The following is a 24,808-nucleotide window of genomic DNA, read 5'->3' on the forward strand; positions in this document are numbered from 1 at the left end:
AATAATAGCAATATAAGAAAAATACCTAATGATATATCTTAAAGCATTTATTTTCTCTTTAAATTTAGATACAGATTTACTTAAAGATCTCTCTCAAGGAGGCACATCAGAAGATAAACTTCATGATCTTGCTCAACATCAGTATGAACAGCTAACACATGCAATGAAATGTAAGTTAGTCATCAGTGCAGTCTTGTTAAAATACACTGTAGAGGGAGAAACTAAGATGGCGGGTAGGTGAGACAGGGCAAAAAAACACCTCCGTGAAAAACACTAGATAAAAACCAGAAAGAGACCCAGAATACCAGTTACAGTGATGCGCCAGCTGGACAAGGTCTGCTAGTTCCCAGGGGCAGTACACTTGGTGAAACCCAGGGGCAGTACACTTGGTGAAACCGGGAGTCTGCATTCTGAAATGAGTGAGTAAGCTGGCTGGAAGACCCACAGCCGCGCGGCGGTCTGGGGAAGCTAGGGTTTGGCGTTTGGAGACCGACGGGCTCTTTAAAAAAAAAAAAGAGAGAGGGAAAAACCCAGGAGCAGCTGCAGCTGCGATAGTGGGAACCACGCAGTAAAACACAGGAAGAGGAGGCTGGGCCGGCCTCTTGGTGTCTGGCCTGGAAGATAGCCTCCTGCGGATACCCTTGGGGCTGGGGGAATGGAGGGGAGAGCCGGAAGCAGAAAGAAACCCCGCGGCTAGCAGCTGGCTCCCCGGAGTGCTGGATAAACTCCTGCCCGGGGCCGTGCCCACAGCCCAGAGCCCCGCCAGTTGTCCCAGAGCTGGGAAGGTGGAACTGTGCGAGGAGGGGGTGTTGAGACACCCCATTCGGCCATTTTTGCATCAGGCTGAAAGCGCCCCTGCACGGCCCGGCAGCCCTGGGCTTCCCTTGAGGGATGGCATGCACTGGTGACATACCACGGCATTCCCTTGGCAGAGGTCCTGGAGGATCGCAGCTGGGCAGGGGGACCTGCTCAGAGAGCCCAGGGACACTACGTCAAGTCCGGTGGTTTGTGGGACAGCAACAGAGAGGGTCTGGGGCTGAAATGAAATGAAGGCTTAGATTCTTGCAGCAACCTTGAATATCTGGGTACCTGGGGGATTTGAATATTAAAGCTGTCCTTCCTCCCTGGCCACCCGTATACACGCCCCACATTCAGGGCGGACAGCTCCAGCAACACACCCAAACTGAGTTCACCAACTGAACCCCACAAGAATCATTTCCCCACACACCGCAGGGACAAGGTGGAGAACTGACTTGAGGGGTATAGGTGACCCACAGACGCCATCTGCTGGTTAGTTAGAGAAAGTGTACGCCACCAAACTGTGTTTCTGAAAAATTAGATAGGTATTTTTTTAACAACTTGAAAGAACCCTATCAAGCAAAGCAAATGCCAAGAGGCCAAAAACAACAGAAAATCTCAATGCATATAATAAACCAGACAATATGGAGAATCCAACTCCAAACACACAAATCAAGTTATTGGAAGAGACACATTACCTCACACAATTAATCAAAGAACTACAATTGAGGAACAAAAACATGGCAAAGGATTTAAAGGACATGAAGAAGACCATGGCACAGGATATAAGGGACATAAATAAGACCCTAGAAGAGCCATAAAGAAGACATTGCAAGAATAAATTAAAAAATAGAAGATCTTATGGAAATAAAAGAAACTGTTGGCCAAATTAAAAAGACTCTGGATACTCACAATACAAGATTAGAGGAATTTGAACAATGACTCAGTGCCCTAGAAGTCCACAGAATAGAAAATGAAAGAACAAAAGAAAGAATGGAGAAAAAAATAGAAAAAATTGAAATGGATCTCAGGGATACGATAGATAAAATAAAACGTCGAAACTTAAGACTCATTGGTGTCCCAGAAGGGGAAGAGAAAGGTAAAGTTCCAGAAAGCGTATTCAAAGAAATTGTTGGGGAAAACTTCCAAACCTTCTACACAATATAAATACACAAAGCATAAATGCCCAGTGAAATCCAAATAAACCCACTCCAAGACATATTCTGATCAGACTGTCAAATACTGAAGAGAAGGAGCAAGTTCTGAAAGCAGCAAGAGAAAAGCAATTCACCACATACAAAGGAACAACACAAGACTAAGTTGTGACTACTCAGCGGCCACCATGGAGGCGAGAAGGCAGTAGTGGCATGACATATTTAAAATTCTGAGAGAGAAAAATTTCCAACCAAGAATACTTTATCCAGCAAAACTCTCCTTCAAATTTGAGGGAGAGCTTTAACTTTTCACAGACAAACAAATGCTGAGACTTTGCCAATAAAAGACCTGCCCTACTTCAGATACTAAAGGGAGCCCTACCTACAGAGAAACAAAGAAAGGAGAAAGAGATATAGAGAATTTTAACAGACATATATAGAACCTTACATCCCAAATCACCAGGACACTCATTTTGCTCTAGGGATCATGTATCTTTCTCTAGAATGGACCATATGCCGGGACATAAAACAAGCCTCAAGAAATTAAAAAAAAAAATTGAATATATTCAAAGCACATTCTCTGACCACAATGGAATACAAATAGAAGTCAATAATTTTTTAATTGTAACTCCACTGTTTACTTCCTACATGATATAAAATACACAAACTCTAATGACAAATCAGTGGTTTTGAACTCAATGTAAAATATGTAATTTTTGACAAGAACTATAGAAAGGTGGGGGAATGGAGGAGTATAGGAACATAGTTTACATGTCCTATTGAAGTTAAGTTGGTATCAAAGAAAAACAAGATTGTTATGGATTTAAGAGGTTAATTTTAAGCCCTACAGTAAACACAAAGAAATTACCAGAGAATATGACCACAGAGATGAAAAGTAGGGTATGGGTTACGAGAAATGGGGAAAGGGGCAATGGGGAATTAAGAAATGAGTGTAGGGTTGCTGTTTGAGGTGAAGGGAAATTTCTAGTAATGGATGGTGGGAAAGAGATAGCATTACAACATTCTAAATGTGACTAATCCCACTAATGGAATGCTAGGGAGGGGTGGAATGGGAAGATTTAGGCTGTATGTATGGTTCCACAATTGAGGGAAAAAAAAAAAAAGACAGTCTAAATAGATGACAATTGAATGCCAAGAATGACCCTGGATGGGATCTGAGGATGGAGGACAGGAGGCTCAAAGAGACACAGTTGAGACATAAGGGGGAAAAAAAAGGAGATATACAATGTAAGCTTTGTGTCAATGTTGAATCTCTTGTACATTTTAGCTGCGTTTAATGGGATTGCATAAAAGAATGTTCTTGTTCATGGGAATTGTATATGTGAAATATAGTGTTTGTTTAAGGATGTGTGCAGCTAGGTCTCATATGTTCAGAAGACAGAGCAAGAGATGATGGATGATAGATAGGGAGGGAGAGAAATAGCAGTGTGACAGCATGTTAAAGTTGGTGGATTGGGGTATCGGGAGGGGCGTCAGGGTATGCTGGAGTTCTATGTATGGGGTTTGTATTGCTTTTGCAACTGTTCCTATAACTTTGAATTTATTTCAAAATTAAAAAAAGTCATATTTAAAGTCAACCATGTAAAAGATAACTATGCTCAGTCCTCCTATTAGTTGTGAAGATTTTTTTTTTAATATTCAGACGCTTTATTTATTTATTTATTTATTTATTTTTTTAATCATCATTTTAATGAGATATATTCACATACCACGCAGTCTTACAAAACAAATCGTACTTTTGATTGTTTACAGTACCATTACATAGTTGTACATTCATCACCTAAATCAATCCCTGACACCTTCATTAGCACACACACAAAAATAACAAGAATAATAATTAGAGTGAAAAAGAGCAATTGAAGTAAAAAAAGAACACTGGGTACCTTTGTCTGTTTGTTTCCTTCCCCTATTTTTCTACTCATCCATCCATAAACTAGACAAAGTGGAGTGTGGTCCTTATGGCTTTCCCAATCCCATTGACACCCCTCATAAGCTACATTTTTATACAACTGTCTTCGAGATTCATGGGTTCTGGGTTGTAGTTTGATAGTTTCAGGTATCCACCACCAGCTACCCCAATTCTTTAGAACCTAAAAAGGGTTGTCTAAAGTGTGCGTAAGAGTGCCCACCAGAGTGACCTGTCGGCTCCTTTTGGAATCTCTCTGCCACTGAAGCTTATTTCATTTCCTTTCACATCCCCCTTTTGGTCAAGAAGATGTTCTCCGTCCCACGATGCCGGGTCTACATTCCTCCCCGGGAGTCATATTCCACGTTGCCAGGGAGATTCACTCCCCTGGGTGTCTGATCCCACGTAGGGGGGAGGGCAGTGATTTCACCTTTCAAGTTGGCTTAGCCAGAGAGAGAGGGCCACATCTGAGCAACAAAGAGGCATTCAGGAGGAGACTCTTAGGCACAAATATAGGGAGGCCTAGCCTCTCCTTTGCAGCAACCGTCAGACGCTTTTTTGATCATTTGTTATGTGCCAGGCACCTTGCTGTTTACTTTATATGCATTATTCACTTAATTCTCACCAAATCTTCTCCCTTAGATTCCATGCCTTCTTTGAACAGAGAGACAGCCTTACCACTACTCTTAACTTTAAAATCATAAGAAACCTATCTCACTGTGTCCTTTATGCCTATTTATAGAGGTAACCTCAAGAAGATCCTGACTTCAGGTCATTCCTCATTTCCTGCACTCTAGGCCTCATAATTCCCTTCATATTCCCTCATCTGTCCCCATCTCCCTCTCAGTGCTCTCTAGAACTTACGGTCCACCATCACCAAAACCCCCCAGATTTTAACCTCTTTGAATGTCCCTCACTCACCCACCACCTACCACCCACCACCCACCTCCCATTAACTTGCCTTTCCCCTGAGAACAGTGTTTCCTCTTTGCTCTCAAGATGGCCTGGATAGGTGTCATTCTTGGTCCTCAATGTCCCTTCCAGACTATTCTCTTTTCCTCCTCTCTAAACTTTTGAGATTTGCATCTCATGTCATTAGAGTATATCACCCAGAAAACCTCCTTTTCTAATTATCTGCTATTCTCTGTGCCACTCACCCCCATTCCTTAAATATTTTGGTTCTTGCTCAGTACTGCTTTTTCCTGCACTACTGCCTTCATTTTTGGTGAGTTCAGTATCTGTTAAGATAGGCTTTCCCATCCCTTGGCTTCTCAGTCCCCTGGCTTTCTCTCCTCCCAGTGGATTGATTCACTCTGCCTCTCACTCTCGTGCTCACACCGTGGACCTTGTCAACACTGATGATGATAACAAGAGGCTTGGCCTTCTCATTCTTCTCCCCGCGTTGTTCCTGCACACTTCCTCTTGCACTCCAGTTCCAACAATCCACCAATCCTATCATATTTTCACTGTCCCTTCTTTTTCCCCTCTATGTCCTCATTTTCCTTCTTACCCTGTCCTAGAACATTCCCATAAGTATACAGATTTGCCGAACCTGTTTCTTCTCCCATCTTAAAAAAAGAAAAACAGAACAAAACATTAAAAACTATCTCTCAATTCCACTTTTCCCTCTAGCTATTGTTATTTTTCACTGCTTTCTTTTACAACCAGATTCCTAAAGGAGTGGTTTATACTCACAGTTTTCATTTGCACAGGTTTTAAATCTCTCCTTTCATTCTTTTTTAAGCCTGTTACCATCACACCTTCACTCCTGCCACTAAACTGAAACTACTCTTGTTAGGATCACCAATAACCCCCATCAATTCACAGTCCTCATCTAACTTGGTCTCTCTTTAACAGTCGACAATTGATTGCCTTCTCTTCCTTAACGTACTTATTTCCCTTGTCTTCCAAGATACCACATTGCTGGTTTTATTTCTAACCTTCCTGATCCACCCTCCCCCACCCCACCCCACCCCGCCTTTTCAATCTCCTTTGTTGGGTCCTCTCTATCTCCCCACCTTCTTTAACACTGGAGTGTGCTACAGTTCAGACCTTGGATCTTTTTTTTCTACACTTACTCCCTTGCTTGGTGATCTCATCCAGTCTCATGGCTTTAAATATCTTTGTATGACTCTCGAATTTATATTTCAAATCCAAACCTCTCCTATGTACTCTAGGCTTGAATCTCCAACTGCCTTCTTGATGGTATTCCACTTGGTGATTAATAGGCAACTCAAAGTTAATGTGTCCAAAATGGAAATTCTGATCTTCTCTCACCATACCTGTTCAACTCTTAGTAATGCCATTTCAGTTAATGACAGTTTCAGCATTCCACTTGTTCAGGTTGAAAACCTTAGTATCACTCATAACTCTTCTTTCCTACCCACAGCTAATGAGATAGGTTGTCAGCAAATGAGATTGGTTCTACATTCAGCATATATCCAGAATCCAACTACCTCCACCGCTACCACCTTGTCCAAGCCATCATCACCTCTCACCTGGAATCCTGTAGTAGCCTGCTTATCTAATCTGTCTACTGGCTTCCACTCTTGCCCCCTAAAGTTTATTCTCAACACAGCATTGGAGTAGTTTTGTTAAAAACAGGTCAGATCATATTACTCTGCTCAAAACCCTCCAGTGGCAAATTTCCCCCTCCCCTTCTTTTTGTGGTTTCCCATTCTAGAGTAAACCAAAGTCCTTCCAGTGGCCCACAAGGCCATATCTGGTCCTCAGACCATACCTTCTGATTTCATCTCTCATTACTTTTTCCTTGTTCCCTCTATTCTTATCAAACTGGCTCCTTTGCTTTCCTTGCTGCCAGGCCCACTTTCACTTCTGGGTCTTTGTACTTGCTGTTCCCTTAGTTGAGAATGCCCTTCCCTAGAGACCTCTGACTGGCCCCCTTATCTTCTTCAAGTCTACTCACAATTCACCTTCTCAGTGATGCTTTTTCTGACTATCCTCCCCCTGGAACTTTATATTCCTCATCCCACCTTTGCTTTTCTCCATAGCATTTATCACCTTTTTTTAAATTAATATTCATTTTATTGAGATATATTCACATACCATGCAGTCATAGAAAACAAATCATACATTCGATTGTTCACAGTACCATTACATAGTTGTGCATTCATCACCAAAATCAATTGCTGACACCTTCATTACCATACACACAAAAATAACAAGAATAATAAAGTGAAAAAGAGCAATTAAAGTAAAAAAGACCACTGGCTGCCTTTGTTTGTTTGTTTTTTTCCTTCCCCCTTTTTCTACTCATCCATCCATATACTAGACAAAGGGGAGTGTGGTCTTATGGCTTTCCCAATCCCATTGTCATCCCTCATAAGCTACATTTTTATACAATCGTCTTCAAGATTCATGGGTTCTGGGTTGTAGTTTGATAGCTTCAAGTATCTACTGCCAGCTACCCCAATTCATTAGAACCTAAAAAGAGTTGTTTATATTGTGCGTAAGAGTGCCCACCAGAGTGACCTCTCAGCTCGTTTTGGAATCTCTGCCACTGAAGCTTATTTCATTTCCTTTCATTTTCCCCTTTTGTTCAGGAAGATGTTCTCCATCCCATGATGCCAGGTCTACATTCCTCCCTGGGAGTCATATTCCATCATATTTTAAGAATACAATATGATTTTCCCATTTATTTATATCTTACTGTCTTTTTCTCCTTACTAGAAAGTAAGCCTCTCAGGGGTAGGGATTTTTGTCTGTATTGTTTATGGATGTATCCTGAATGCCTAGAACAGTGCCTGACATGCAGTGTTTGAAAAGAATGAATAAATGAGTGAGTTGTAGATAATATCATTTTACAGATAAAAAATCTGACATTTTAAGTAATTCTCCCAGGTTTGTACAGCAGTAAGTGACAGAATTGGGATTTATGTCTAAGACTATTTTGAGTGTGGTTTCAACTAGTTATGTAATACTGCTTGTGGTGGAATGGCTTGGAAGTATCAGATTCATGGTAAAGGAATGGTTGGAAGTATCAAGTTCATGGTAATCTGCAAAAGACCTTTTAAAACATTTCATCAAATGTTTTTATGTACTATACTTACTACTGTATTTATTTGTTCTTGTTTGTAACTAGGTTGAGCACATTGGTTGAATTTTCAGCTTCCGTGCAATCCTGTTAGATTTACTTGATTTAATGGCTACCAACTACATTACTAATATGACCTTTTGCTTTGAAAGCAATCCATGCAAGTGTCTATAGAAATCATTCCTGTCAAAACCATGTGGTATTAGTATCAAATAGATATTTAAAAATATAGCAAATTTGTATAGGATGGTTAATGGAGTCATTATGTTGATTATATTTTCTTTAACTATAGTTACTAAAGCTCAAGCAATTGTTTACTGTACATGTTCAGTTTATCCAGAAGAAAATGAAATTGTTGTTAAAAAAGCACTGGAATTTCAAGACCTTGGGATTAAAGTACAACCTTATAGGTAAGAAAGAAAAGGATGTTTCTAAACAACTCGACAATCAAATCTTTTTGAACCTGAAAATTATAAGTTTCTAAGTTATATAAAGACATTCCACTTTCTTTTTGTTAGATTTTAATATGGTCAAATAGCCTAACTTATTACAACTTTAAAGCAGATTCTGTAGAGCGTTTATAACAGCTTGACACGAGCATTCTTTTGTGCATTAGAATAGATTCTTTTATTTTTGATATTATGGTTAAAGCCAAAGGCATTTTGGCTTTGACTTGATTAGTTTCTAGATGAATTGGGTCCAAATTTCATATTTCTATTTTTAGATATATGTATGTTTCAATAGAAGAGAAATAAGTTTATAAAATATCCTTAGAAATTAGAAAGTAAATTGGATGTTTATTATCTGAATATTCTTAGCCGTTTTTTTGCCCTTGGTACCCACCAGGGCTGAGATAAAAAATACCCTATATAACTATGGTAGCTTCTGAATAAACTGTTGCAAAAAACTAGGGGTAGAGAGGAAGATCACTAATATCACAGTCTGAACCATGGACATCAAGGTAGTGAGTAGAGCTAAGAATATATGACACCAATTACTTAAGACTGGGACAACTGATAAGGTATTTTTTAACATCTCATATTTTTTACTTATTTCCTCATGTTCTGAACTTTTCCTCTATTCTTGTAATAAGTTCTTAATATGCATATAGTTTGCTCCCTCTTTTTAAAAATATTTTTTTATTTTAATAGTTTTTTTAATTAGAGAAGTTCATAGATTTACAGAAAAATCCTGCAGAAAACAGAGTCCCTGTATTACACCACCCCCACTCTATTATTAACACTACACATTATTATGCTACTTTATTTAAAGTTGATGAGAAAATATTATTATAATTGTATTAACTATATTTCACAGTTTATGTTAGGGTTCACTGTTAGTGGTATACAGTCCTATAGAGTTTTCTTAATTTAATTTTTATTCTAATAACATATATACAACCTAAAACTTTCCCATTTAATCACATTCACATATATAATTCAGTGGTATTAATCACATTCACAGTGTTGTTCTATCGTCATCACCATCCATTACCAAAACTGTCAGCCCAAACAGAAATCCTATACTAATTTACTCCCCATTCTGGCCCCTGGTAATGTGTATTCTAGTTTCAGACTCTATGAATTTACTTATTCTAATTATTTCATATCAGTGAGATCATACAATGTTTGTCCTTTTGTGTCTGACTTATTTTACTCAACATGATGTCTTCAAGGTTCATGCCATGTTGTTGCATTTATCAGAACTTCTTTCCTTTTCTTGGATGAATGATATTCCATGGTGTGTGTGTGTGTGTGTGTGTGTATACATGTATATATATGTGTGTGTATATATATGTCTGTGTGTACATATATATATATACACACACCACATTTTTAAAAACATGAATGGGTTGATGGACAAGTGGGTTGCTTCCATCTTTTGGCAATTGTGAATAATGCTACTATGAACACTGGTGTGCAGATATCTGTTTGAGCCCTTGCTTTCAATACTTAAGTAAATACCTAGAAGTTGGATTGCTAGATCATATGGTAATTCTATACTTCACGTTCTCAGTAACCACCAAATTGTTTTCTACAGTGATGGCACGATTTTACATTCCCACCAAGAATGAACGAGTGTTCCTATTTCTTCACATCTTCTACAACACATTTTTCATTTGCTTTATAGTAGCCATTCTAGTGTGTGTGAAATGGTGTCTCATTGTGGTTTTGATTTGCATTTCCCTGATGGCTAATGATGTTGAACATCTTTTCATGTGCTTTTTGGCCATCTGCATCTCTCCTTTTGAGAGATGTCTAGTCAAGTCTTTTGTCCATTGTTTTCTTTATTAGAGAAGTTGTGGGTTTACAGAACAATCATGCATTTTAATAGAGGATTCCCATCCATCACCCTACCACCAATATCTTGCTTTGGCATGGAATATATGTTACAATTGATGATAGCACATTTTTATAATTGTACTATTAACTTAAAGTCCATGCTTTAACTTAGGGTTCACTGTTTGTGTAATGTAGTTCATGGATTTCTTTAAAAATTTTTTTCTGTTACCATATATACAATTTAACATTTCTCCTATTAATCATATTCAGATATATATTTTAGTGCAGTTATTTGCGTTTGTAACATGGCTACCATCGCCACCATCCATTGCCAAAATATTTCTATCATTCCAAATAGAACCCTCTTTTTTCCTTCCAATTGTTCTTGCTTGTGTATAGAAACACTACTCATTTTGGATGTTGACCTTGTACCTTGCCACTTTACTGAATTCATTTATTAGCTCTAGGAGATTTGTTGTGGATTTTTCAGGATTTTTTTATATATAGGATCTTGTCATCTGCAAACAGAGAAATTATTACTTCTTTCTTTTTAATTTGGCTGCCTTTTATTTCTTTTTCTTGCCTAATTGCTCTAGCTAGAATGTCCAGTATAATTTTGAATAATATTGGTGACAGGGAACATCCTTGTCTTGTTCCGATCTTAGAGGGAAGGTTTTCAGTCTTTCACAATTAAGTAGGATGTTATCTTTGTGTTTTTTATATATGCCCTTTATCATGTTAAGGAAGTTTCCTTCTATTCCTAGTGTTCTAAGCATTTTTGTCATGAGGGGGTGCTGTATTTGTCAAATGCCTTTCTGTATTGATTGACGTGACCATGTGGTTTTTCACTTTCATTCTGTTAATGTGGTGTATATTAACTGATTTTTTTAATGTTGAACCAACCTTGAATGCCAGGGATAACTTGCACTTGATCATGGTTGTTCTAGTTTGCTAATGCTGCCAGAATGCAAAACACCAGAAATGGATTGGCTTTTATAAAGGGGGTTTATTTGGTTACAAAGTTACTGTCTGAAGGCCATAAAGTGTCCAAGGTAAGTCATCAATAATTGGGTACCTTCACCGGAGGATGGCCAATGGCGTCTGGAAAACCTCTGTTAGCTGCGAAGGCACGTGGCTGGCTTCTGCTCCAAAGTTCTGGTTTCAAACAGCTTTCTCCCAGGACGTTCCTCTCTAGGATGTAGTTCCTCAAAAATGTCACTCTTAGTTGCTCTTGGCATGTTTGTCCTCTCTTAGCTTCTCTGGAGCAACAGTCTGCTTTCAACGGCCATCTTCAAACTATCTCTCATCTTCAGTTCCTTTCTCAGCTTCTGTGCATTCTTCAAAGTGTCCCTCTTGGCTGTGTCAAGCTCGCTACTTCTGTCTGAGCTTATATAGTGCTCTAGTAAACTAATCAAAGCCCATGCTGAATGGGCGGGGCCACACCTCCCCAGAAACTATCCAGAGTCATGACCCACAGTTGGGTGGGGTGCATCTCCATGGAAACACTCAAAGAATTACAATCTAATCAACACTATACATCTGCCCACACAAGAGTACATCAAAGATAATGGCATTTTGGGGGACATAATACATTCCAACCAGCACAATGGTGTATAATTCTTTTAATATGCTTTAGGATTCTGTTTGCTAGTATTTTGTTGATAATTTTTTCATCTATATTCATAAGAGACATTGGTCTGTATTTTTCTTGTCTTGTGGTCTGTTATCTGGCTTTGGTATGAGGGTGATGTTGGCCTCATAGAATGAGTTAGGAAATGTTTCTTCCTTTTCAGTATTTTGGAAGATTTTGAAAAGAATTGGAGTTAAGTCTTCTTGGAATGTTTGGTAGAATTCCCCTGTGAAGTCATCTGGTCCTGGGCTTCTCTTTGGGTTTTTTTTTTTTTTTTATCACTGTCACTCTCTTTACTAGTAATTGGTTTGTTGATATCTTCTATTTTTTCTTTAGTCAATGTAAGTAGTTTGTGAGTTTCTAAGTATTTGACCATTTCATCTAGGTTATCTAATTTATTGGCATACAGTTGTTCATAGTATTCTCTTATCATCTTTTTATATTAGCAGAGTTGTTACTAATGTCACCCTTTTCATTGCTGATTTTCTTTATTTGTATCTTCTTGCTTTTTTCTTTCTCAGCCCTGCTAAAAATTTGTAGATTTTACTGATCTTTTAAAAAACCAACTTTTGGTTTTGTTGATTCTTTCTGTTTGTTGTTATTGTTTTGTTTTCTATGTAATTTATCTCCATTCTATTTTTTTGTTGTTGTTGTTATTTCCTTCCTTCTGCTTGCTTTGCATTGTTTGCTCTTCTTTTTCTACTTCTTCCAGTTTTGATGTTAGATCTCTGACTTGAAGTCTTTCTCTTTTTTTAATGTAAACATTTAGAGCTATAAATGTCCCTTTTAGCACTGTCTTTGCTACATCCTGTAAGTTTTGTTGCATTGTATTTTCATTTTTATTTGCCTTAAGATATTTCCTAATTTGACTGTTTATTCCCTCTTTAAGCCAATGGTTGTTTAAGAGCGTGTTGTTTAATTTTCATATATTTGTGAGTTTTTCTTTCTCCCTCTGCCATTGATTTCTAGCTTCATTCTGTTTGTGGGTGGAGAATATACATTGCATGATTTCAGTATTTTTTAATTTACTGAGACTTGTTTTGTGGCCCAACAAAACTATAGTCTATCCTGGAGAATGATCCGTGTGCACTTGAGAAGAATTGTGTATTCTGTTTTTGTTGGGTGCAGTGTTCTATATATGTCTATTAGGTATAGTTGGTTTAGGCTATCATTCAAGTTCTGTGCTTCCTTATTGATCTTCTGACTAGATGTTCTATCCATACTGAGAATGTTAAAGTCTCCTACTATTCATGTAGAACCATCCATTTCTCCCTTTAAATCTGTCAATATTTGCTTCACATATTTGTGGCCCTGTTGTTAGGTGCATATATATTTATAATTCTACATCTTCCTGTTGAATTGTCCCCTTTGTCAGTATTTAATGACTATCTTTGTCCCTCATAACTGTTTTTACTTAAAGTCTATTTTATCCGATATTAGTTTAGCCACCCCAGCTCTCTTTGGTCACTGCTTGCATGGTATTATTATTTTCCATCCTTTTACTCTCAACGTACTTATAGCTTTGACTTTAAGATGAGTCTGTTGAAGAGAGCATATAGTTGGGAAATGCTTTTTTTTTTTTTGTAATCCATTCTGCCAATCTCTGTGTTTTGACAGGAGAGTGTAACCCATTGACATTTAAAGTCACTACTGATAACACAGGATTTTCTTCTGCCATTTTGCTATTTAGCCTTTGGAAGTCTTATCCCATTTTTCTCCCTCACTTCTGTTAATGTCTACTTTTATATATATTTGTTCTTTTGTATTGTACCATATTGAGTGTCTTCTAATTTCTATCTGGATATATTTTTCATCAATTTTCCTTGTGGTTATGATGACGTTAAAATTTAACATTCTGAATATATAAAAATCATGTTTGGTTTGTTATCAATTTAACTTCAATGGCATACACATAGGCTTCTCCTATGTCCCTCTGTTCCCACAGCACTTCTTTTGGTATTTGTTACCACTTATATCTTTGTACATTGGGTTCCAGTTTGCTAAAGCTGCTGGAATGCAATATACCAGAAATGGATTGGCTTTTATAAAGGGGATTTATTAGGTTACAAATTTACAGTTCTAAGGACCTCAAAGTGTCCAGTGTAAGGCATCAACAAGAGTATATCCTCACTGAAGAAAGGCTGGTAGTGTCTGGACACCCCTGTCATCTGGGAAGGCACATGGCTGGCATCTGCTTGTCCTTTGCTCCTGGGTTACATTGCTTTCAGCTTCTGTTTCCAGTGGCTTTCTCTTTAAGCATCTGTGGGTTCTCACTTAGCTTCTCCATGGCAAACTCTGGGCTTCATCTCTTAGCTTAGCATCTCCACGCATCTGGGTCTGTGTTGGCTCTGAGCTTGTTCTCTCTCTCCCTGATCTCTCTAAAGGACTCCAGTAAACTAATTAAGACCCACCTGGAATGGGCAGGGTCACATCACCATGAACATAATCTGGTCAAAATGTCCCACCACAACTGGGTGGGTCACATGTCCATGGAAACAACCTAATCAAAAAATCCTACCCACAGTAGGTCTGCCCCCACAAGAGTGGACTAGAAGAACATAGTCTTTTATGGGGTACATAACAGATTCAAACCAGCACACATTGTATGTCTGAAACCATAGTTTTATTATTACTTTTTTCCCCCAATTTTATTGAGATATATTCACAAACCATGCAAACCTTCTAAAATATACAATCACTGGTTCACAGTATCATCACATAGTTGAGCATACATCCCCATGATCAATTTTAGAACATTTTCATTCCTCCAGAACAGAAATAAGAATAAAAAGTAAAACCCCAATCCTCCCATACCCCTTATTCACCCCTATTGTTGACCCATAGTATTGGTGTGATAAATTTGTTACTAAGGAATATTAAAATATTACTGCTATCTATAGTCCATAGTTTGCAATATCTATGTTTTTTCCCATGTACCCCTCTATTTCTATTTTTTTATATTTGTAGTAGGTCGTGCAAGAACTTATTTACATACATGACTTTAAACAATCACTTTCAAACAAATTCACCTACAATTCAGTTACTTATAATCCCAATAACAAGCTACCATCACCTCTTTCCATTCCCAAACATTTAGGTTCAACCGTGTTAACAATTCTGTATATGTAGAGTAACCACTCCCCCTTCTCTATCTTCTGTTTATCCCTAGATGCCCTGTGTTCTACATTTTAAGATTGAGTTTACATGTTCTAGTTCTTTTAGTGAAATCATACAATATCTGCCTTTTGTGTCTGGCTTATTTTACTCAGCATAATGTCCTCAAGGTTCATCGATGTTGTCACATGCTTCAGAACCTTATTCCTTATTACTGCTGCATAATATTCCATCATATGTATATACTACATTTTGTTTATCCACTCATCTGTTGATGGACTCAAGTTATTTCCATATTTTGGTAATTGTGAATAATGCCACTATGAACATTGGTGTGCAAATTTCTGTTCATGTCCTTGCTTTCAAATCTTCTGGATATATACCAAATAGTGGAATTGCTGGGTTGTAAGGTGTGCTGGTTTGAACATCATATGTCCCCCAAAATGCCATTATCTTTGATGTAATCTTATGTGGGCAGACATATCAGTGTTGATTAGATTGTAATTCTTTGAGTGTTTCCATGGAGATGCGCCCCACCCAACTGTGGGTCATGACTCTGGATAGTTTCTGTGGAGGTGTGGCCCCACCCATTCAGCATGGGCCTTGATGAGTTTACTGCAGCACTATATAAGCTCAGACAGAAGGAGGAAACTTGCTACAGCCAAGAGGGACACTTTGAAGAATGCACAGAAGCTGAGAGTAGCTGCAGATTAGAGACAGTTTGAAGATGGCTGTTGAAAGCAGACTCTTGATCCAGAGAAGCTAAGAGAGGACAAACACGCCAAGAGCAACTAAGAGTGACATTTCTGAGGAACTGCATCCTAGAAAGGAATGTCCTGGGAGAAAGCTGTTTTGAAAACAGAACTTTGGAGCAGAAGCCAGCCACATGCCTTCCCAGCTAACAGAGGCTTTCCAGATGCCATTGACTATCCTCCAGTGAAGGTACCTGATTGTTGATGACTTACCTTGGACATTTTACGGCCTTCAGACTGTAACTTTGTAACCAAGTAAACTTCTTTTATAAAAGCTGATCCATTTCTGGTGTTTTGCATTCCGGCAGCATTAGCAAACTAGAACATAGGGCAACTCAATATTTAGTTTTATGAGGAACTGCCAAACAGTCTTCCACAGTGGCTGTACCATTTTACATTCCCACCAGCAGTGAATCAGTGTTCCTATTTCACCACATCCTCTCCAGCATTTGTAATTTCACATTTGTTTAATAGCATCCATTCTTAAAGGTGTGAGATGATATCTCATTGTGATTTTGACTTGCATTTCCCTAATAGCTAATGAAGATGAATGTCTTTTCATGTGCTTTTTAGCTATTTGTATTTCCTCTTTGGAAAAATATCTGCTCATATCTTTTGCCCATTTTGTAATTGGGTTGTTTGTCCTTTTATTGTTGAGTTGTAGGTTTTCTTTATATATAATGGATATCAAACCCTTACCAGATTTATGGTTACCAAATATTCTCTCCCATTGAGTTGGCTGCCTCTTCACCTTTTTGACAGAGTCCTTTGAAGCATAAAAGTGTTCAGTATTCAGGAATTCCCATTTATCTATTTTTGTCTTCCATTTCTTGTGCTTTGGATGTAAGGTCTAAGAAGCTACCTTCTATTACTAGATCTTGAAGATATTTCTGTTTATTTCCATTAGGAGTTTTATGGTATTGGCTCTCATATTTAGGTCTTTTATCCACTTTGAGTTAATTTTTGTATAAAGTGTGAGGTAGGGGTCCTCTTTCATTCCCATTTATTGAAGCAACTATTTTGTCCCAGTTCACTGAATTTGGGGGCCTTGTCAAAAATCAATTGATCACAGATACAATGGTCCATTTCTGAACTCTCAGTTTGATTCCATTGTTCAGTATGTCTATCTCTGTGCCAATACCTTGCTGTTTTGACCACTGTGGCTTTATAATAAGTTTTAAAGTCAGGAAGTTTAAGTCCTCCCACTTTGTTCTTCTTTTTAAGGATGCTTTTGGATATTTGAGGCCCCTTTCCCTTCCAAATAAATTTAATAACTAACTTTTCCAAGTCTACAAAGTAGGTTGCTGGAATTTTAATTGGTATTGCATTAAATCTGTAAATCATTTTGGATAGAAATTACATCTGAATGACATTTAGCTTTCCTATCCATGAACATGGATTGTCTTTCCACCTATTTGATTTGTTTCCATTCCTGGTTAAGTTTATTCCTAGATACTTGGTTCTTTTATTTGCTATTATGAATGGGATTTTTTTTCTTAACTGCCTCCTCAGTTAAGTAATTACTAGTGTATAGAAACACTCCTGATTTTTGCACATTAATCTTGTATCCTGCCACTTTGCTGAATTTGTTTATTAGTTCAAGTAGCTTTGTAGATTTCTCAGGATTTTCTAAATATAGGATCATGTCATCTGCAAATACTGAGTTTTACTTTTTCCTTTCTGATTTGGGTGCCTTTTTTATTTTTTCTTGCCTAATTGCCCTGGCTAGAACTTCTAGTACAATGTTGACTAATAGTGGTGACAGCAGGCATCTTTGTCTCATTCCTGATTTTAGAGGGAAAGCTGTCAGTCTCTCACCATTGAGTATGATGATGGCTGTGGGTTTTTCATGTATGCCCTTTATCATGTTGAGGAAGTTCCCTTCAATCCCTACTTTTTGAAGTGTTTTTATCAAGAAAGGATGCTGATTGTGGGATTGAGAAAGCCTTCACCAAAAGGGGGAAAAGAAATGAAACAAAATAAAGTTGCAGAGGCTGAGAAATTTCAATTAGAGTCAAGAGGTCATTCTGAAGGTTATTCTTATGCATTGTATAGATATCCCTTTTTAGTTTTTAGTGTATTGGAATAACTAGAAGGAAATACCTGAAACTGTTGAACTGCAGCCCAGTAGCCTTGAATCTTGAAGATGATTTTATACCTATATAGCTTATTATGTGATCCTGTGTGACCATGTGATTGTGAAAACCTTGTGGCTCCCACTCCCTTTATCTAGTATTTGGACAGATGAGTAGAAAAATGAGGACAAAAAGTAAATGAATAATAGGGCAGGATGGGGGTATGGGATGTTTTGGATGTCCTTTTTTACTTTAATTTTTATTCTTATTCTTTTTTTGTGGTAATGAAAATGTTCAAAACTTGATGGTGGTGATGAATGCACAACTATATAATGGTACTCTGAACAACTGATTGTACACTGTGGATGACTGTATGGTTTGTTAATATATCCCAATAAAACTGAATTTTAATAAAAAAAGAAAAGATGTTGAATTTTGTCTAATGCCTTTTCCATGTCAGTCGAGATGATCATGTGATTTTTCCCTTTCAATTTGTTAAAGTGTTGTAATATATTGATTGATTTTCTTGCGTTGAACCTCTTTGCATTCCTGGAATAAACCCCACTTGGTTGTGGTGTGTAATTCTTTTAATGTGCCATTGAATTCAATTTGCAAGTATATTGTTGAAAGTGTTTGCATCTATATTCATTAGAGAGATTGGTCTGTAGTTTTCCTTTCTTGTAGTATCCTTATCAGGTTTTAGTATTAGAGTTATGTTTGCTTCATAGAATGAGTTAGGTAGTGTTCCCTTTTCTATTCTTTGGAAGAGTTTATGCAGGCATAGTATTAGTTCTTCTTGGAATGTTTGGTAAAATTCCCCTGTGAAGCCATCTGGCCCTGGGCTTTTCTTTGAAGGGAGGTTTTTGATGACTGATTGAATCACTTTACTTGTGATTTGTTTGTTGAGGTCTTCTATTTCTTCTTGAGTCAGTATATGTTGTTTGTGTGTTTCTAGGAAATTGTCCATTTTAAGTTGTCTAGTTTGTTGGCTAGTAGTCTCTCATGTTTTTTTTGTTTTGTTTTGTTTTGTTTTTGCTTTGGGGCCCATGGTAATGACTGCCTGCTCATCTCTGACATTATTTATTTGCATCGTCTCTCTTTTTGATTTTGTCAGTGTAGCTAAGGGTTTGTCAATCTTGTTGCTCTTCTCAAAGAATCAACTTTTGGTTTTATTAATTCTCTCTATAGTTTTTTTTGCTCTCCAAGTCATTTATTTCCAGTTTAATCTTTGTTATTTCTTCTACTGGCTTTAGGGTTAGTTTTCTGCGCTTTCCGTAGTTTCCTCAGTTGTTCAGTTAGGTCTTTGGTTTTAGCTTTTTCTTCCTTTTTAATGTAGGCATTTAGAGCTATAAATTTCCCTTTATGTACCACCTTTCCCTGCATCCCATAGGTTTTGATATGTTGTATTTTCATTTTCATTCATCTCCAGATATTTACTTATTTTTCCTGCAATTTCTTCTTTGACCCACTGATTGTTTAAGAGTGTGTTGTTTAACCTCCATATATTTGTGAACTTCCAGTTCTTTGGTAGTTATTGATTTCCAGCTTCATTCCATTATGATAAGAGAAAGTGCTTTTTAAAATTATTAAGACCTGTTTTGAGCTCCAGCATGTACCATGAGCACTAGAGAAGAATGTACATCCTGGTGTTTTGGGGTGCAACAATATAAATATATATACACACATACATATGTATATAAGGTCTAATTAATATATCATATTGTTTAGGTTCTCTATTTCCTTATTGATCCTCTGTCTGTCTGTTCTGTGTATAGAAGGCAGTGGTGTGTTGAAGTCTCTCACTAGAAGTGTCTATTGTTCCCTTCAGTTTTGCCAGTGTTTGCCTTATGTACTTTGGGGCTCCTTGATTGGGTGAACAAATATTTATGATTGTTATTTCTTCTTGGTGAATTGCTCCTTTTATTAAGATATAGTATCCTTCCTTATCTCTTATGACATCTTTACATTTAAGGTCTATTTTGTCTGATATTAGTAGAGCTACCCCAGCTTTCATTTGTTTACTACTTGTGTAGAATATCTTTTTCTATCCTTTAACTTTCAACCTTTTGTATCTTTGGTTCTAAGATGAGTCTCTTGTAAACAGCATATAGATGGGTAATATTTTTAAATCCATTCTGCCAAACTGTGTGTTTTAATTGGGTAGTTTAATCCATTAACATTCAAAGTTATTACTGCCAAGGCAGTTCTTGTTTCAACCATCTTATCATTTGTTTTTTTCACTCTATTTTTTTCTTCTCTCTTTTTATCCTTTAAGTTATCCTTACTAATACGCTTCACTTCTGTGCCCTCCTCCAGACCTCTCCCCCTCCCTTTTTTTCAGCCAACAGAGCTCCCTTTAGTATTTCTTTTAGGGCAGGTCTTTTGTTAACAAATTTTCTCAACATTTGTTTATCTGTGAAAAATTTAAACTCTCCCTCACTTTTTTCAGCTTTGCTGAATAAAGAATTCTTTGCTGACAATTTTTTTCTTTCAGAATCTTAAATATATTGTACCATTGCCTTCTTGCTCCATGGTGCCTGATGAGAAGTCAGTGCTTAGTTTTATGTGGCTTCCCTTGTATGTGGTGATTTGCTTTTCTCTTGCTGCTTTCAGAATTCTCTCATTCTCTTCAGCATTTGGAAGTCTGATTAGTATGTGTCTTGGAGTGGGTCTATTTGGATTTATTCTATTTGGAGTTCATTGAGCATCTTTGATTTGCATATTTATGTCATTTATAACGGTTGGGAAGTTTTCCCCAACTATGTCTTCAAACACTCTTCCTAGGCCTTTTCTCTTCTCCTTCTGGGACAACAGTGATTCTTACATTTCTGTGCTTCATGTTGTCATTCATTTCCCTGAGCTCTGATTCAAATTGCCCCATCTTTTTTTACCATTTGATCTGTTGTGCATTTGAATTCAGTTGCTCTGTTTTCTAGTTCACTTATTCTTTCGTCTTTCTCTTCAAATCTGCTGTTGTGTGTCTCTAGTATATTTTAAATTTGATCTAAAGTATCTTTCATTTCCATAAAATCTGCTATTTTTCTATTTATTCTTTTAAATTCTTCTTTAAGCTCTTCTAGTGTCTTCTTGATATACTCTATCTCTTTAGCCAACTAACTGAAGTTATTTAGGAGTTTGTATGAATATCTTTGATTAGTTATTCCAAATTATGTTTCTCCCCTGTCTTTTTAATTTGGTCATTTGGCTTGGCCATATCTTCTTTCTTCATCATGTGCTTTCTGATTTTTTGTTGGTTTCTTGGCATTTGATTATGTTGATAAGGTTATTTTGCAAGTTGATTTCCCTTGCTCATCTAAGTTTTTGTAGTTGCTTGGATTTGCTTTTAATGTCTCCTTTGGCATTTGGTTTCTCAAGTTATTCCTCACCAAACCAGGGTTAGGGCCCCACACAGAGGTGCAACCCTTTTCAGAAGTCTGTTAGGGGTTGGACAGAAAAGCAGTTTGTCAGACTGCACTTTCCCTGTCTTCCCAGAAGATGGCACTCTTGGGCCACCTCTCTTCTACAGCCTGGCCTCTCCCTGACTGTGACAGCCTGCTGGGCTGGGACCCAACCAGGCCACAATTCAGTCAAGGCTGAAGTTTTCCATGTCTGCTGGAAGCTGCTGACTCTGGGGATAGGGGGTGGGAATTGTGCACTTTGGCTGAGACCCCACCTGTGGGCTCCTGCAAGAAAGACCTCACATTGGGGACTGAGAGGTTCAACTTCCCAAGCCAGCAGGTGGCCCAGGAATGCTCTGCTTTTTGCTGGCCAGCAAGATCTGGGTTTGTTTTAGGGCACTGCTTTGACAGTTGCATTGTCCATATTTCTCAGCCAAAACAAGGCTGGGTTCCCATGCAGGGGGTATGGACCAGCTCCAATGGGCCTAGGATAGGGTCTGGAAAGGCTCTGAAAAGCCCTGCAATTCCCTTGCACTTTCCAGCCTGCCCAGCAGATGGCACTGTTCAGTGACTTAGTGATCCCCAGATACTATTTACCTTCTGGAGCCCAGGCTGTGTCTGACCAGGTGGGGATGAAACTGTGGGGATCCAGTGTACTCCCCTTGCTGGCCAAAATCTAGCTCAATGCGAGGCTCTGTCCCCCACTTTACTTGTGGCAGAGGACTCCCCCAGCTGCCCCAGTCTGTAGCCATCCCCCAGGCAAGGATAAGTCTGCTCATTGCTGTTTCCCTCAAGGGTGGGGTATGGGCACCAGCACCCAGGGCTGGAAACACAGTCTCTTGTCCACATTTTCTCAGACTCTTCGTTCTCACTGACCTGGCCTTGAAACGTCCTCCCTTGTCCTCCAGATTCCCAAACAGTTGATTTGGGTATTTTCTGCCTAGCTACTTGCTTTTAGGGAAGATTTTGCAATTGCCTCCCTAATCCTCCATGTTGGAAATCCCTCCTTGTTGACCTTTTGTATTCCACTCTGCCCCCATTTAATTCCTGCTGTGGGACTCTGTGGGCTTTGGGCTCTGAGTCAGGATATTGGTAGGGATCTTTTTCACTGACTGTGAGAGATTTTATAGTCCGTGTCACTGGTGGGAGATCTTATCATTACTTTTTATGCATTTGCATATTAGCACCTGAAGGAAGCAAGAAGTGTATTTACATACTAAACAATATAATAAAATAATACAGGCATTTATAGTTAGCCAAATTATGCCTTTACTGAAAGCCTTTATTTCTTTATGCTGCTTTGAACCACTGTCTAGTGTTCTTTCCTTTCAGTCTGAAGAACTGCCTTTACGATTGTTTATAGGGCAGGTCTAGTGGTGATGAATTCCTTCAGCTTTTGTTTATCTGAGAATGTCTTAATCTCTCCCTCATTTTTATGAGTCTTGCTAGATATAAAATTCTTGGCTGGCAGTTGGTTTCATTCAACACTTTAAATATTGCAACCCACTGCCTTCTTGCATCCCTAGTTTCTGATGAGAAATTGGCACTCAGTATTGGGACTGCCTTGTACATAACACATTGCTTTTCTCTTGCATCTTTCAGAACTCTCTCTTTGTCCTTTTCATTTGATAGTGTGATCAGTATATGATGGGGTTTATTTTTCTTTATTTATCCTGTTTGGTATTTTCTGAGCTTCTTAGATATGCATATTCATGTCTTTTGCTGAGATTGGGAAGTTCTGTGTCCTTATTTCTTTGACTATTCCTTCTGCCCTGTTCCAGTTTGTGAATGCTTCCAGAATGCAAAGTACAAGAAATGGATTGGTTTTTCTAATGCGGGTTTATTTGGTTACAAAGTTACAGTCTGAAAGCCATAAAGTGTCCAAGGTAAGACATCAACAATCTGGTACCTTCACTGAAGGATGGCCATTGGTGTCTGGAAAACCTCTGTTAGTTCAGAAGGCACATGGCTGGCATCCACTTGCTCCCAGGTTGCATTTCAAAATGGCGTTCTCCAAAATATTGCTCTTGGAGTGTTTTGTCCTGTCTTAGCTGCAGCTCCTCTTCAAAATGTCACTCTCAGTTGCTCTCCAAATGTCACTCACAGCTGCTCTGAAGTCCTTGTCTGTGAAATCTTTTATATGACTCCAGTGATCCAATTAACACCCACCCTGAATGGGTGGGGTAACAGCTCCATGGAAATTAGCCAATCAAATGTTTCACTCACAGTTGGTTGAGTCACATCTTCATGGAAACACTCAATCAAAGAATTCCAATTTAATCAACACTAATACATCTGCCCCCACAAGACTGTATTAAAGATGATGGATTTTGGGGGGACATAATACATCCAAACTGGCACATTCCACACCCTGGACCCCAAAATGACATGATCTTTCAATACACAAAATACATTCATCCTGTCACAATATCACAAAAATTTAAATCATTTCAATAACAATAGGTAAGTACAAGATCCCATCGAAATCAATCACAGGCATGGTCTATTGTAAATGCAAAATTCCATTCTGGCTCTGGACCTGTGAAACTAGAACAAGTTATCTGCTTCCAATATACAAAGGAGGGACAGTCATAGGATAAACATTCCCATTGCTATAAGGACAAACTGAAAAGAAAACATGGTTTAAGGGACCAAAACAATTCCTAAAACCTGCAGGGCAAACTCCATTAGATTTCAAAGTCTGAGAATCATTTATATAATGTTTTATCCTTGGGGGCTTGAGAGAGCCGGAGTTTAACCCTTTCCAAGGGCCAGTGTGGCAGTCCTTCTCTCTCCAAATGCTGGGGTGACTGTTCCAACATATCCACACACTAGGGAGACCACCTTCTCAGCCCCACCCTCCTCAAACATCGGGGTGCCACCTGGACTCTGCCTCTTTGGAGCAAACTCTCCACTCTCCAAACTTTGGGTTAGCAGCCAGGCTTTCCCCAATCCCCGGGGAATGTGCTCCGCGCGCTCTGAGCCCTGGGGTGGCAGCACTCTTCCTGAGCATCGAGGCAGAAGGCCCGTGCTCTGCCTCTGGGGCAAACTCACCTGTTCCACGTGCACAGGCTGCTCTGCTTTCGCTTCCCAAGACCTCTTGACTCCAGACCTCAATCTCCATGGCTCTGTCTTTGAAGAAATATTTCCTTCAATTTGTCCCTTCTCCAGTCCAGACTGGCAGTGTCTCTGTCTATATAGATCTGGCAGAAATCTTGTTGGCTTGGCCTGAAGTACACAGGGGTCAAAACCGTCAGACAATAGGACTTTCCACAAATTCTTTCTGGATAATTCCATCTCCAATCTTGGCTTGTACTGAAATGGCATTCGGGTTCCATGTTTGGTTAAATCCTCACATGGAGCTGTAGCCTCTGGGTTATCACCTTCTGGAAGCCCAGAATTTTCCAAACTATCAGTTTCTGGTTTCTTTGTACCCAAGAGTTCATTTCTCAGCTTATCTCTGTCCTATCACATTTTACTATAAGCTGCAAGGAGAAGCCACCCTGCGTTTGCTATATTTAGCTTGGAGATCTCTTGAGCTAAGTATTCCAGCTTGTTGCCTTCAATTTCTGCCTTCCATCCAATATGAGGACACAATTTTGCCAAATTCTCTGCCACTTTAAA

At 38.5% G+C, this 24,808-nt stretch overlaps 1 protein-coding gene across 3 annotated transcripts in view; it reads left to right on the plus strand.

Moving 5' to 3' along the window:
• NSUN7 (NOP2/Sun RNA methyltransferase family member 7) overlaps positions 1 to 24,808 on the plus strand; it is a 151,699-nt gene that overhangs the window by 118,660 nt on the left and 8,231 nt on the right. For all 3 annotated transcript variants that reach the window (XM_037829669.1, XM_037829670.1, XM_037829671.1), the window contains 2 exons: positions 69 to 170; positions 8,226 to 8,343. In XM_037829669.1, coding sequence (XP_037685597.1) covers positions 69 to 170; positions 8,226 to 8,343 — 220 coding nt within the window. The remainder of the gene's footprint in view (positions 1 to 68; positions 171 to 8,225; positions 8,344 to 24,808) is intronic.

Source organism: Choloepus didactylus, chromosome 3 (assembly GCF_015220235.1).
Source record: "Choloepus didactylus isolate mChoDid1 chromosome 3, mChoDid1.pri, whole genome shotgun sequence".
Lineage (NCBI taxonomy): Eukaryota > Metazoa > Chordata > Mammalia > Pilosa > Megalonychidae > Choloepus > Choloepus didactylus.